This window comes from Gouania willdenowi, chromosome 16 (assembly GCF_900634775.1).
Source record: "Gouania willdenowi chromosome 16, fGouWil2.1, whole genome shotgun sequence".
In the NCBI taxonomy this organism is placed as follows: Eukaryota; Metazoa; Chordata; class Actinopteri; order Blenniiformes; family Gobiesocidae; genus Gouania; species Gouania willdenowi.
The window spans coordinates 24432444-24448511 of record NC_041059.1 but is presented as its reverse complement, the minus strand read 5'-3'; the positions used below and the strand labels follow the sequence as shown (position 1 = coordinate 24448511).

Below are 16068 nucleotides of genomic sequence, written 5' to 3'. Positions count from 1 at the left end.
TAAATGCTCCTTTTTATCTTTTCTCATTGCAGAAAGCGTAGTCCATCTGCATCCAGGGATCCAAACCAAAAATACGACCAAAGGGAAGGGGGCGACCACTCGCAGTATGCCCCGACAGACGGCGGCATGCCTAGATCACCGTCTGACTATGGGGATGGAGACCCTCGGCGGGCACCGCGGGGCCATCATATGTACTCAGTGGATGCAGCACGTATGGGTTACCGGGAGCGGCGGGGCCCTGGACGATGGCACTCCCAGGAATATCCGCTTGACCAGGAGTTAGATGGACCGACCAATGATTATGACCTCCAGCGACAACGTCAGGAGGAGTTCCAAACACGTTATCGTAGCGATCCCAACCTGGCACGCTACCCTGTTAAGCCACAACCGTATGAGGAACAAATGAGGATGCACGCTGAAGTTGGCCGGCTGAGGCACGAGCGTCGCCACAGTGATGTCTCCTTGGCCTACACAGAGCAGGATGAACCAGGCCCTATCCGACTGTCCCGTCAACATCTCACCGAGCGCCGGCCGCCAATGGTGGGACAGCGTTCTTACTCTGTTGACCGGTCCTCCCCAGGGCCAATGGGTCCTGGCCTTGGAGGACACAGAACCTCCAACCACAGTCCTCCAACGCCCCACCGCAGCCCCGTGCTGGGGGACCGATCAGGAGATCTACGAAGAGGAGATATGGGTGGTGGGGACTCAATGCGGAGACAGCAGCACCACTTGGACCCGAGTTCCGCCGTCCGAAAGACCAAGAGGGAAAAGATGGAGAGCATGTTGAGGAATGACTCTTTGAGCTCAGACCAGTCGGAGTCTGTTCGGCCGCCACCGCCTAAACCCCACAAAAACAAAAAGAGCGGGAAGATGCGGCAGGTGTCACTAAGCAGCTCAGAGGAGGAACTAGCCACCACCCCGGAGTACACTAGCTGTGAGGACGTGGAGATAGAGAGTGAGTCAGTCAGTGAAAAAGGTAAGCCCCTCCCACACCTCCAGACTAGCAATACTGCAGCTCCTGTTTCAGTGTGCTTAAATGGTTTTTATCATTACGCAAGTTGTATTCCAATATATGTGAATGGAAATAACTCTGCAATGTACTGTTTTAAAGCATTTCCTCTTTCCAATCTTCTCTAGTAGCACTGACATAATACACTTGCTGTAAGGTCAGATACAAATGAAATGTAATTCAATTACTGTTGCTGTTTTGTGTTCTGATTGTTTAATGATGCTCCTGTTGGCTTAGACATTGTTTAACCTAACAATACCCTGGTCTGTAGTCTATGTGCTTTGTGTGTGTCTGCATGTTTTATGTGGACAAGTGTGTATGTATGTGGCTCATTCATGTCAGTTCTGAATATTTATATGGTTTTACTGTATTGAGGTTTGTTTTTTATTTAAGTACAAGGATACTTGACATAGAATTGGCAGTTTTTTGTTTTGCTAACTTTAAAAGGATTTTCCACTGTTTTAAAACCTCAAAACAATCATTTAATCTGCTTTAAAAGCTGACAATGATGAGTCTCATGTGCGAGCGCTTCGGTTCATTCCTAATGAATTTCCTCAAACAGCTCTTGTTTCCTGTAAGGAGGAGGAGGCTCAGGGCTTTCATGAGCCTGTCAGATGTGTTTTGGTTTGGATGGATGTTCGTGTGTGTGCGTATGTCTGTTGTGTGAGATGAGTGTGGCACTACTGCCCTAAATCTCTGTGCTTTTTTTCTGCTGTCTCACCAAACAATCCACCAGTTTCTCCCTCAGCTGTCTTTGCTAATGGCAAGGGGTGTTACATAACAGGGCAGACAGTGGGAGGACAGGGATGTGTGTTTAGTAAATCAAGGTGAGCAGAGTTTGGGAAAAGTGTCTTTGACAGGTAGCCTTATGCCATCGCTGGTAGATTATACACAGTATTATACACAGCTGAGCAAAGAGTGGCAGTATCTGTGCTTGTTGTTGACCATGACTTTGTTGAAATGTCCTACTGTAACGTGTCTTCATACAAACTGGCATGTGGGTCAGTTTGGTTGCCTAGTCATATTTGGGAACTGTCATGAAAACAAACTTTGTTTAATTACCTACATAAGAGACGTTTAAAAAAACAAATGAATGTGCTAAGATTAACATCAGTGACCTAAGAAGGTAAACAAAATGTAGCAATAATAATGAAGTTCAAGTACCACCTTTGTCCGACTACAACATTTTGCTAAAAAAAAACAATTTAAAAGCAACTATAGAGCATAATGATGGATTGAACGAGTGTTAACTAGGGATGGGACTTTTTGTCGACAAAACGACCGACATTCGACACATGCTCCCCTCGACAAAAAAAATAGAGTGTCGACATGTCGAGGGGGCGGGGCTTGTGGGATTTCCAGATTGCATTTTTATTTTTTGGCTTTTAATTTATTACATTTTCTATTCAAATACACATCATAAAGTGCCACTTTTCCCATAATGAAATTAAATATTTTAAGTAAAACAAATCAACTTTTTCTAAATGGGATCGCCACTTGACCGTTGACCCTGACGTCACAAACACCTAAAGTTCACGACCAAGGAGGTTAAGGAAGCTGTGCAAGAAAAGGTTAGAGATCTGTTGTCCGGCCTCCGTGCGGTCTCAGGTGATAGTGCGCGCGTTGATGATGACGAGTCCGGGCCCGCTAAAAGGGCTAAACAGGTGGATGCAATGGTTTCATTCTTCGGAGAGGACTATTTCAAGGGGGACACGGTCACATCTGACCATTCTGAAATAGAACGTTACACAAACGAAGAAGGAATATCACCCAGTCAGGATCCTGCGCTCTGGTGGTCTCTCAATGAGTCCAGATTTAAAAACCTGAGCCGTCTGGCAAAAGCCTACCTCTGCATCCCCGCCACATCTGTGCCGGCGGAAAGAGTGTTTTCAGCCGCAGGACTGGTCGTGAATAGACTCCGCAGTCGCCTTCTACCCAAACATGTAGACATGCTTCTGTTCTTAAACAAAAATTAGGCCGAAATGGTAAGATACCTATATATATTTTATTTTCACTGAGATCTGAGTTGTTGGTGTTAGGCTCCGTCCTTTTCTGTGGTTTAAAAAAAAAATGGGCACGCTGTTTTTCGATTTTAATTGTTGCTTATTTTCACGAGTGATAAACATGTTCATTTAGTTTGTTTTTTTTTATTTGTAAAAATAACTTGTTTAGGCTACATGTAGCCTACAAAACTAAATAATAAATGAACTGGCTGTTTTATTTCTGTAAATTCCAAACGGCAAAAAGTACGTCTTATGTGTTTGTAAGGCTGTTGAATAAACATCTTAAATTTCTCTCTCTCGTTTTTATTATTACTGCTTTAATGGTCAATATTGGACACTAGAGCCATGTTTTTTAGACTAAAATTAACTAGTACAACAGTATAGATTATTTTCCACCCTCCGCATTGCTGCTGCTCTTTAAAAAAAAGAAGAAAAAAAAAAAGGCCGACAATTCGACAAAAAGTCGACACATGGGCCTCGACAATCGATTTCCCAAATCCCGTGTCGTTCCCATCCCTAGTGTTAACACACATTTTAAAGAATCTCATTTTGTAGAAAGAAACACGAGGGTATAGTGCAGTGGTTCCTAAACCTTTTTGGATCGTTTAAGCTCAGATATATATGGTTTTTTACTGCGTTTTAGTTGAACTAGATTTATATTTCACAAAGTGACTGTATAGAAATATGAGATTGTATCTTGTTTTAATTAAAAAAAGAATAATAATAATTTTTTTCAAAATTTCACATGACCCCATTTAAACCCTAGGCGACTCAAAATCTGTCACCATTTAGGTTGTGTGTTAGCTGGGGAGACGTTTCCTATCTGTGTGTGATCAACAAGCCATTATAAGGAGAAGGTTTGTTAAAGGTGCAGTCCGCAGCTCTCATATCCCTCTCTCCCCCTCTCTCCCTGCTGCTCTCTTGCCCTGCCTCCAAACTTTCCACAGTCCCTCCCTCAGAGGAGCTAACAAGCTAACGTTAGTACGACAGCAACATCACAGTAATATAACATGCACTGTTAAAAGCATATTACTGCAGCGCTTCTCTCTCTCTATGTGCACACACCTCAGCAGCAGCAGCAGCAACAACACAGTGTCACTTACAACAGCCCACATGCAAACAACACATGGACTACAGAGTTCTAGTGTAACAATTACAAATGAAACATAATGTAAATCAAGCAGCAGTAATTACCTTTCAAGCAGAAAAGTTGTTCCATCCAACTTATTCCATCTTCTACTCCTCCAGATCATACACTGTAAAGAAAAGACGGCACTCCAGCTCCGGGAAAGGGGCGGGGACTGTGAGCAACAGCTGTCAGACAGTCCATCAAACACAATCCTGGCTCTGATTGGTTCTTTTTGCTCGGTCGCGGTTAGGGATGTAACGATTAATCGTAAGGCAGTTAAAAATCGATTCATAGGTATCAAGGTTCACATCGATGCTGTGAAAATTGAATCGCAGTACTTTTTTTAACTAGCAGAGGGCGCTATCCAGAACTCATGGCGGCGGGCGAAATCTGCTAATATTTTCTTTCTGGCCGCCTTCTACTCTTAAACATATTCATAAATGATTCCTTACCCCTTTAGCACCAAAAGAATATCTGTAATATTACGTGAATATCTGTAAAAGTCACGTTTTTCTATTAACCCTGTCTGCTAGCGTAGCATCTCTTCTTCACTGCACTTAGCTGCATCCCAACCGACCACTGGGTTACCATCGCCCTCTGCTGGTTCAAACAAATATCTGACGCAAATATAGTGCAGACTGTTTTTTTTTTTTTTAAGGTCCAATTGTTAAGTCACAAAATACATTTTCAGTTGCACTTTTAAAAAGAAAAAAAACTATTATGCAGTTTTTTTTATTGTTTACTATGGAACCAGAATTTAAATGAATAGGCTTCTTCGTTTGTATTATTCCTTTATTTATTTCATTCAAGATTTATTTTTAGTTAAATTGCATTGTTTGAATAGTTCATCAAGGGATTCTTTTGACAATGAAAAATAAAAGGAAAATAGTACAGTATTTTCTAGTTTTTTTCCCCCCCAAAAAATAAAGGAATATTTTTCAATCATTTAAGTACAGTCCCATTTTGTAAAATTAATCTTGAGAGAATCGTATCGTGAACCCAGTATCGTGAATCGAATCGTATCAGGAGTTGAGTGAATCGTTACATCCCTAGTCGCGGTGCACAAACTACTAGTTTCATGTAAAGCAGTCCTTACATAGTGACAGCTTTAGAAAATATGACAAAAAGTCACTTTTATAAGAGTTGCAGACTGCACCTTTAACAACATAAACACGTAAACAACCATGGATGCATTTATTAATAAATCTGTAGTTAACAAAATAACTTCACGAGGCACTTGATAATAGTTTCTCTAATGCCAGCTCTTCATGAACAACATTATTTTGTGGTGTCATGCAAACCTATATTAATACTAGTGCGGACATTAATGTTTTTCCACAATATTCACTCCTCCACTGCGGTAAAATAAGTAATTCTAAGCCAAATTACTGCAGTAAGTTACCACTTAATCCTTAGAAAATGAGTATTATAAATAATAACCAGTTATGCTTGAACAAAAAACACAAAACAAAAAGCATCATATATCAATTTTTGGTCATGTCGCGTAGCACTATACTATACTCTTGTATTTGAAACTGGTAGAGAACCGAAACAAAAATCAGCAACAATATTTTGATATTCCTTCAAAACACCTTTAGTCAATTAACACTGATAACTCTCAAATGTCACACAAATACTGATCAATTGTTGAATATATTCTTAATGCTCATTGAGAACTGGATATAGGCTCCCCCGTGACCCTGAAAACAGTAACAAGCGGGTCTGAAAATGGAGGGATAGATATAGACAAGTGGTATAATTAAAAGGCAAATTATATGTTATATATGCAACATGCATTTAGTTTTTGTACTCACATGCATCTTCATTTTGGAAGTATTCAAAGCTACAAAGAGGAAATCAGGAGTATACAGTATGTTTATTCAGATATATAGAAAGTAGGATTGGTTTCTTAGTTGACCATAGTTATTTAGAAGTTAGAAATAAAATCCCAAAGGTCCTGCTTCATGTAAGAAATGTATTGTAGAGAAGAGCCAAGGACTTGGATGGTCTGCTCTGTTATGTAACTGTTCCGTAGACTAAAGGAAATAGCTCAGCACCGGCCTTACATTATTGATGTGGGAGTATCCAGACTCACATGTAACCATGAAACAAAAGTAGTGGGAGTAAAAACCGGCAGCTTTGAGGGTCAGAGTTTGGATGCTTATGTCTGCATCATTCTGCCTCCTCCGTTGTCCAATAGTTTAAAAGGAAAGAATAAAGAACAAGTGCTGACCTCCAACATAGTGTTTGCGCTCAATATGGAACATTTCAAATGCTACAATCTTTGGTTGCTATTGTATTATTGTTATGGTCTGTTTCATTACTTTGTAGGATAAAAGGACTGCAGGGAGGCTAATGACATGTTCATAAAAAACAGGGATCTTTAAACAGATTGTTATTTTTACAGTAAACCTAATTATCTTATACTGAGAAAGCAGATCCAAAATCAAGGCTTCAGGTTATGTCATTTAACGTAATTTAAGGTGGATTATGTTTTATAAAAAAAAAACAACATTAATGGCTTTTAAGATTTACAAATATGAAAACATCTTCATGGATACTGAAGTCATGACACAATAAAAACCCTGAGATCAAAGGCAGGAGAAAAAATCCAATTGTAACTGTGTATGTGAGAGTAAAAGTGAGGTGGAGACTAAAAAGGGAAGAGAATGAAAACACCTTTTGGCCTCATGTACTTGTCATTGCCCTGACGGTTTTGTAGATTCAGCTGGAGAAGATGTGCATGGAGGAGAATGTCAAATTTCCAACTCGTCGAGGGAGGAGAGAAAAGGCTTTGAAGGGAGGTGAAGTGAAAGAAAGGGGAAAGGGAGAGAAACTGACGTCGGAGCAGTTTGTGTGTGCGCGCGCGCGCGTGTGTGTGTGTGTACCTGTCGTTCATTAGAACCAGCAACTGATTTATTGCAATGGTCGTCCTACTGTGTTTTCCTCCTTATTGATTCTACTGACATACAGTCTCATAACAGTGCCGAACACACAGGAAAGGAGAGGGTGGCTGGCTAATGGCAGTTGACAGGTAGACATTGTTTAGTAGGTGATATGATTAGAGGATCAATTTTGTGCTTTAAGTTGTATTTTCTGTATGGATTCAGCTTTTGAAATGAAAGCAGTCAGACCTTTATTATTCCTGTGTTAGGGTTACGTAACAGTAGCACCTTCGTTGCTTGGTCCCTATGTTTAAACAAACACACAGGTTCACTCCTGCCTCTTTTCTACTCTCACCCCTTGAATTGTAGTAAAAACAGCATCAATAATTAATGATCCAATTAATAGTTTACACTGGTTTTTATTGAGCCGTCAAAGTGATGGAGAGCCTGCTGGTGGTGAACGCCGCCACCGCCTGCGCTCTGACTTCCACCTGAATCAGCACTTTGAGGGGCCTCGGTGCCGGGGCAAACGGCAGGGCTGGTCGCAGACTGCTGATGCTCAGTATTTATGGCCGTGATGAGTTTCCTGCTCGCTGAAAAACTACACTGTGCCTTTCTGGTGGACCGGTGCCCAATAGTGCCTTGCCACTGTTTTTCACTCTTCTGTGAGAAAAGGAAAAGGGGCTTGTAGCTGCTGATGGTTGAAAATGCCCAGGTGGTTGATTTACACCATATAGAACGTGTCTTCCTTTGTCTTCAAACATTTGTTGGAAATGTAATGACAAGGTTTGACATAGCAAGGGGGCATTGCTGTTGCAAGTGGCCAAAATAAGTTTAAATACTTAATTTATCCATCAGCATCATTTTTCAAGCTGTATATTTCTTACCATTTCATAGCACATACACTCTTTTTGACTGATGGGTGGAACTTAATAGCAAACAAAGAAGGAATCAGAGAAAAACATTGCTTGAACAGCACTGTAACTGTTGTTAAGATATTATAAATGACTACTAAAGTCCAACTACTGTAAATATTAAAACCATTACTCCAGTTCTAAAAAAACACGTTTTTTATAACGTGAATCTTGAAAAGCTTAATAAAGTGTTTTAATATGACCAAAAAGACAGGAATGCGTTTTCTTTGTTTATTTGTGGTGTCACACGCTAAGCCACGGGAAAGTTATTTAACAATGCATTTCATACACACTTTTGCTTTGATTAAAAGTGAAGTAGAAAACATTAAACCGATTCTAAAAATCAATGATATAATATTAAATACACTAAACACAGTTTGAAATCAACAATACAAACATTAAATGGAGTTTTAAATCAACAATATAAATATAAAAAATATCCCTCTCAGCCATAAGCAGTAGAGAAAAGGAAAACGTTTAACTAAAAATGTTCACATTGGATTCTGACTTCAGCTCTGCTACAGTTTGTTCCACTTCTTTGCAGCATAACAACTAAAAGCAGCATCACCATGTTTGCTGTGAACTCTGAGCTCCACTATCTGACCTGTGTCCATAGATCTGAGAGACCTGCTGGGTTCATTGTACCTGACTATGATTCTGGATTCTAGACCAAACTCATTCACAGATTTATACACCAGCAGCAGATCCACATACCTCACCATGTTTTTGAGTAAATGGAGGAAATACCTTCTTCCTGTGCACTACGCTCTATCTCACCCTTTACTTCTCTATCTACGAGTACACGCAGTCTATTTTTATGCCTTTCCCTCAGAGTTCCCTGATTTCCTTGGGATTGAATCTTGAGCCAAGTAATGCTTGAAAGGAGGCCTCTCCTTCCTGTATAGAATCATTAGGTTCAGCAGCTCTTTGCAGGGGAAGTGAAGCAGGGGAAATGTGATGTATATGGCTTGAGGGTCGGACAAGTGCTGAGTATTCTGATGACCTTATGTGAGCTACAAAGTTCACAACAGCATTCATGTACGATACACTTACACAAACACTCAAGCACTCCACAAAATAACACGGGACAGTGGAAGCTTCCTGTATTCCCTGAAAGATGACCATTGTGGGCAGTGGTGGCTTAAGAAGAGATAAGGAAGCAGACTTGGTTTGGATCCACTGTAGGGACTTGAGCAAGGCACTTAACCTGTGAAACACCTTGCGAGTTAAGTTAAAATATGCATCATTACTTGCATTGTGGAATATTCTATTCCAATGTCAGGAAACTTTGAGCTACTGGAGCCTTGTAAGATGTAAATTCAAATATGTGAGATACTTTGCACCCACACCTCCTTTTTTCATCGTCAGAAAAGCAGAGAAATACTTGGCATTTCTCAGTCTATCACTCCACAATGATGACCCAATATCTCACATTATCAGTATCTTATTTGTATTTAGCTGTGATTATTAAGCTGCTTAATTATAGCAGAGGTTAATGTCCTTACGCCTCTCGCTGATTTTTGTCAAGAGAAAAGTGAAAAGCTTTTCTTGAGCTTGCATATGGCCTAAACTGACGTTGCTCCTTTTCGGATGTTTATTGTAGCAGCAGCAGAGGTATGTTGAAGCTGTCAGAATGTGACCATACTCCCCAGTAAGTAAAGAGCACACTGTCAGTGTGTACTGCTGCCTTATACAGACATGGATACTTCAGGACACATTCAGCACACTGCTTGCTTCCAAAGCAAAGTGACCGATTGTTTGTTGGTTTCAAAAAGGTTGAAATGCACTTCATTTTGTCTGGCGAAATATATCCCTTAATTTACTAGTTTAGCGGGGGATAATCCACGAAGATGCTTTAATGCACCTGTTAATGAGTTTATATACATTGATAATAATAATAATATTCAATGTGATTATTTAAACGTCTTACCATTCAAAAATGCATCACAAACTCTCTCTCTGTGCTGTGGCTTCAATAGGCTTCATCAGTGAACTGCTCACTTCCGGGGAACGAATGCGAGTCTGCATGAACCGCCATTGCTGTGAAAAAACTGAACCATTGGAGTGAACGGAGACTATCAGTTCTTGAATAACTAATATTAGGGTTGACCTAATAGTACATGGTGTTAGTTTCTATGGCCAGTGTTCCTTGTTAAATTGAATAAGATATGAGATGAAATTCTATCTGAATGTCCTACTTTGAAGTTTAATGTGGTTGGAAAAACTATTTAAAAATAAATATGAATATTAAATAAGTGCCAAATGTGGGAGTGTGACTTGCTGCTTTCTTTATGTCATCGGTATGTCTTGAAAGATTATTTTGGCAAGTGTCGGTGGAACATCTATATGATGTTAAATCTCTGTTTGCATAACTGTGTGATCAGGCTCCAAACCCAGCGCTGAGCTTCAAAGCAGCCAAGCAGCTGTATGTTTTCACCACAGGAATCTCAAAGCTAAATCTAACTTTTGGGGCAGTATGTGTGAGTGTGTGTGTGTGTGTGTGTGTGTGTGTGTGTGTCTAGCGCTTGTGAGTATGCATCTGTCTGTATGTTAGGGTTGTGGTGTCCTCACGTCTCCCTCTTGCTGTCCTCTCTCATGTATGTGCGCCCTCCCCCCTCACCTTACAGGAGATTTGGATGGCCATTGGTGGGACCATGCATCATGGCATAGCAGCGAGGCCTCCCCAATGTCTTTGGTGAGACATGTGGAGCCCTGCCTTGACCCCTCTCGGCCTTTTCCCCCTTTCTTTCTCCCCTGTCCTCCTCCTCTCTCTTTCTCTCTCTTGTTCTCTCTTGTCCTCCCCATCCCTGTTCTCCCAGAGTCTGTTGTCATTTCATGTTTTCCTTTGTTTTATTTACACCTTTGCATGTTGTTTTTTCTGTTTTTTCTTTCTGTTTTTATCCCACACCTGTAGGGGACAGTCAAAGGGGAAAAAGAAAAACTAATGAGCAGGCATTTATGTCCGAGCCGACACACACCTTATCTGAGAGGCAAAAGAAAATGGTGCGCTTTGGGGGACACTCATTTGAAGAGGACTTGGCATGGTGTGAACCGCAGGTTAAAGACTCTGGAGTTGATACGTGCAGTAGCACAACCCTAAACGAGGAGCATAGCCATAGTGAGAAGGTACTGAGACAACCTTAGCCTGCATTTTGTTACTATTATTATCTATGACCTACCCATCCAGTCTTTGTTTGCTCTCTGTCACTAAGTGTTGATAGGTGAGAAGTCTGTTTTGTTCTTGGATTTTTAAATTTTTTTTTTATTTCTTTCAAATTTTATTTCTTTTGTAATTTCGTGCCTTTTGTTTGGTCACTTTTGGCTCCACCTTGCTCAGTGTTGCCAGAAAAAGAAGTCCTTTGGGGGACATCTCTTTGCTTGCTACTATTACTTTTACTGTTTTGTCGTCGTCCCCCCCCCACCCCAACTCCCCCTCCCAAACAAAAACCCCACATATTTTATTGTAGTTGTAAACAAAAGAGCATTGACACAACCCTTCATGTTTGCTATCGTACACAGGAATGTGGGTCTCTCCTAGTTGCATGCTCGTTCTCCTTCGTATGTTGTGTTCTCGCTCTGCAGCGGTCCTGTGTAATGCTGTAGGACCACCTCTACTGTAGGCCCGCCCCCTCACTCTGCTGCCCTACCCACAGAGAACCTGACCCACTCCCTTCTGCAACAATACCCCCCCAAAAAGCCACACAAAATAGGAACAATTATGTGTTTTGCACCAAATCTGGAAACATTTGTTTTTCTTTATTCCCTTCCACTGCCTCATCAGTGATTTCACACTCTCGTTGTCTCAGGGCCTATACTCTGTGCTGTCAATGACTTCATCCTTTTTGATCTATGAGCCGACACACCCATGCTCATGTATTACTTGTGTGATTGCTCACCTGTTACCTCCCCTCTTTTTGTCTCTGTCTGCTCTCTCCTCACTTCTCCACTCAGTTGTAGATGTTTGTGTTTGTGGTGTGCCGTGAAGCACCAGTGCATTCTGGTCTTCCTGCCTGTGTCTGAGGGGCTGGTTTGAGGAGTGTTGGAGCTGCTTGTTGTTACTCTGCATGAAAGGCTGCATGAAGCTCACTGTACTCTCACACCAGCAGGTTCACACAATCTCTGACTGTCGCTGGAATACCATGTAGTGCACGTGTCAAACTCAAGGCCCAGGGGCCAAATCTGGCACTTTAGACTGTTCACTTGGGCCGCAGGTGAAAGTAGAAAAAGACAAAAAAAAAAACATGAATTATCGTGTAAATGACCAAATAATTCAGTTGTAGGTCTCCCAGCCCTTCTGAATACCCAAATTCATGAAACTCCACAATTTTTAGAAGATGGTAATTTTCCCATGCATGACTCAAGCTGTTCAAAGGACTCCAATTATTTCACATAATTACCCACAAATTAAATAAAAAATTGGTCACAAAATCTATAAAATTCAAAAGAGGAAATCCTGGAAAGACTGATATTTGTCACTTATTGCCTGGATATTGTGGGCGCCTTACATACTTAATGTATTATTTAGTGCCAACTTGGGGACACTAATGTTGAAATATCTTGTTTTCCTGTCTAAAATCTGTGGCCCACTTGAGATCAAACTAGTTTGTATTTGGCCCTTGAACTAAAAAGAGTTTGACACCCCTGATGTAGTATATTCTACTAAAACTACTTTTAGCGTTATGAGGGGAAATTGTGTGACTTGTGCAGCCCATGGTTTAAAAACAAGAGAGTTTGTGTGAACTTTGTCTCTCTAGCAAATTATTTGGGCACTACCCTCATATCTCCCCCCTCCCCCCTCTCACTTTTCACTGTAGACAGTTGTCTGCTTCAGATGTGAAGTGCTCAAACTTAAGTGGATGAGTTGTCAAACATAAGGTGTGTTGTCGCTCTGACCTTCTAGCACCCAGTGACGTGGCAGCCGTCCAAAGATGGGGATCGCCTAATAGGGCGCATTTTGCTCAACAAGCGAATGAAAGATGGAAGTGTGCCTCGAGACTCAGGAGCTCTGCTTGGTCTGAAGGTGAGTGTCCAATATTTATGTTTACACACCTGCAACATGGAGGATTATGTTTGCAAACCTACAATTAATACATTCCACAGCTTTGTGTAGTTATGTAACACGGCACTCTCCCGACTTCACAAGATTCAGTATTCTATTTCAGTATATTTTAATTTGCTTCACATTAGAGACCAGATTTAACCATTATGAATATTAATCAGGGATTTTTATGCGCCTAATAATATCTTGAACTATTTATATTATATGCTGACATCCACTGACAGTATAAATATTCAGTTTTACACACATTTCATATTGCCTTTACCGTAACAGGCCATGCTGTAGATTTGGTTATGGTCCTGGTGTGTCAATAATGATGGTAGTTCTTTGGAAATAATTTGGTTAGTCACTGTGCTATTTTTGAATTACAATTTCAAATTTCTTGGTATGGCCTGTATCCAGCACTCTTATTTTAAAAAGCTAAAAAAAAGTCAATAACAATAACATATATTTGTATTTTACTGACTTCAAACTCGCGTACTGTATTGAAATGTGTTTTATTGTGAGCTATTGTCTGACTGGCCTTGAATTCTTTGTGTTCTATTTTATAATACTTCTCTATCTATTGTTGCATTGACTTTTAACTTTTGTGTTCATTATTGTGTCTTCATTGTGATTTATTGAGTTATTTTTAGGTTATTTTACTTAGTTCGTTTCTTACCTGCCTAGGGACTGGGCACTAGGGCTGAACGATTTTGGAAAATAATCTAATTGCGTTTTTTTTCCTCAATATTGCGATTTATTACGTGATAATTTTTTCAAGGGCCTCTTGTCATTTATTTTTCAATGAACACAAGCAATAAATCAATCTATTTCATATTAAACAATTTCTGATTTATTTCAACTGTAAACAAATAGAAAATATAAATTTTAAAGCACAGATTACAACAAGCAAACAAATCTGTGGCTTTATCTCTTCAACATATGTAACTTCACGTTTCATGAAGCATGTGGACAGCACTTCTTAAACACTCTCTGAACTTAACAAGACAGGACAAGAAGAAAAAAAATTTAAATGAAAAAATTTAAAAAGAATAAATAAAAAAATTGCAGCCTTTGCGATTACAAAATAGCATTTTATGATATTGCGATAATATTGCAAATGCAATTAATAATTCAGCCCTTCTAGGGACTACAGATGAAAATTAGTGTTTTTGCTATAACTGGCATATTTACATCTATTGTTGCTAAAATAGATGTTCATTAATGTACACTGTCTCTGTAAATTAAAAAAACTAAACATTTCTTTATCTCGAAGGAAGTTTCACACATCGCAGGAAGTAATGCTATCTACTGTACTTGTACCTGTCTTTTTATTTTTCAACAGTGCAGTACAGTATTGCTTACCTTATAATATGCTTTTTTTTTTCTAAATAGGCCAGTTTGTTCTTTCACCGCTGTCACTGCATTACCAAAGAAAGGGATCTTGTGGATGTTTTACTTCCTTTTACGCTGCTCCATAAATCATTAGGTGGAGCACACTGTTAGAAAATAGCAGCGCAGCCACAGTCTTAAAGAGCGTGTTGGGCCATGAGGAGAGAAAAGCGAGAGTGGCGAGATAGGGAAAAATCATTACTGATTGAATGAGCCTCCTGAAATGGCATATTTGTGTCTGCTCAGTGCTTCCAGTGAATTTCTGTCCGCTCAGCAGCAGCCAACCAGCTCGGCAGTACAGCCAGTCAGTCCATCAGTCAGACTTCCAGCCTCGCCCTCCTATTCCTCTCTCTCTCTCTCTCTCTCTCTCTCTCTCTCTCTCTCTCTCTCTCTCTCTCTCTTTCTTTACTTTGCTCCTGCTGTCTGTTACATAAAGCCATTTCATTTAGCAGACTTCCCTAAGCTCCTTTATATGTTGGCATTCAGCTCCCATTAGGAGGGATTTTTATTTGTATGATGCCAGTGTAAGCTGAGAGGAGCAGAGTACAGGAGCTCAGAACTGTACTGTACAGCTCTAGCTTACGGCCCTGCACTGTTACGGAGCCACAGAGCACCTCCAGAGTGTGTGTGTGTGTGTGTGTGTGTGTGTGTGTGTGTGTGTGTGTGTGTGTGTGTTGGTTTTTCTACCCTGGTGGGGTCCACCTCCTGAAATATCACTCACGCCGTGAGGACCGATTTTCCCCGTGGGGACCGAACTTTTTCAGTGAGTGTTAGATGTTTCAAGTGTGTGTTCCCTTAAATTTTTCATGATTTTAGAAGTTAAAATCAGATCTGTATGACCTTCAGAAAGGGTGGATCCCATAAGACACCATTCTGTCATTGGTCCTCACGGTGTGATAAAAACGGGTATGTGTGTGTGTGTGTGTGTGAGTCTGGGGAATAAAAACAGAGCATTTTTTTTACCTCAAAGAAAGACATGCACTTTTCTCTGACTCGGTCCTCATAGTGCTTTCATTGTTTTGATTGTAGCTGAAAGCAAAAACTGAATCCATGACATCATGCTCGCTAGAGATAATATTAGTATCTCAGAGGTTGTATTCCAGTTCTCATTGACTCCCACTTTTGCTTTTACAGGTGGTGGGAGGAAAGATGACAGAATCTGGTAGACTTTGTGCTTTTATAACTAAAGTGAGAAAAGGAAGTCTAGCGGACACTGTGGGACACCTGAGACCAGGTAAGTAAATACACATACACACACATCTGAGTCAACTGTGTTCACTTAAGACTGTGGTCGAGAGCAGGATATGGGGCTAACTGTGTGGTGTGTTTGCAGGTGACCAGGTATTGGAGTGGAATGGAAAGATTTTACAAGGAGCTACATTTAAAGAAGTTTACAATATCATACTAGAATCTAAGCCTGAGCCACAGGTGGAGCTGGTGGTGTCACGGCCTATAGGGTGAGGAAGCGCAACCAGCGCCTACTGACATCTTTATATTACAGGGGAACCGAGACAACATAAAGATAATGCAAAAATATAGTGCTATTTATATGTAATTTCAATGCATCAAATGACAAGGCAGGACTTGATGAAGTTAAGGAGTAATTAAATCCTGAGGTTTTGGTTGATTGTGCATCTATGCTGGAAATTAAAAAAAAAAATCCTTGATTATGGGCAGGGCTCGTAGAGCAGTTAA

At 40.4% G+C, this 16068-nt stretch overlaps 1 protein-coding gene across 32 annotated transcripts in view; it reads left to right on the top strand.

Annotated features, from left to right (window-relative positions):
- The window catches only part of rims2a (regulating synaptic membrane exocytosis 2a), a 174028-nt gene that overhangs the window by 88039 nt on the left and 69921 nt on the right, over positions 1–16068 (top strand). For 20 of the 32 annotated variants that reach the window (XM_028471154.1, XM_028471150.1, XM_028471132.1 and 17 more), the window contains 5 exons: positions 33–976; positions 10855–11066; positions 12841–12960; positions 15508–15607; positions 15707–15830. In XM_028471154.1, the coding sequence (XP_028326955.1) occupies positions 33–976; positions 10855–11066; positions 12841–12960; positions 15508–15607; positions 15707–15830 (1500 nt within the window). Of the gene's footprint in view, positions 1–32; positions 977–10567; positions 10636–10854; positions 11067–12840; positions 12961–15507; positions 15608–15706; positions 15831–16068 lie in introns of all 32 variants that reach the window. The other 12 variants (XM_028471158.1, XM_028471136.1, XM_028471156.1 and 9 more) reach the window with 1 other exon arrangement.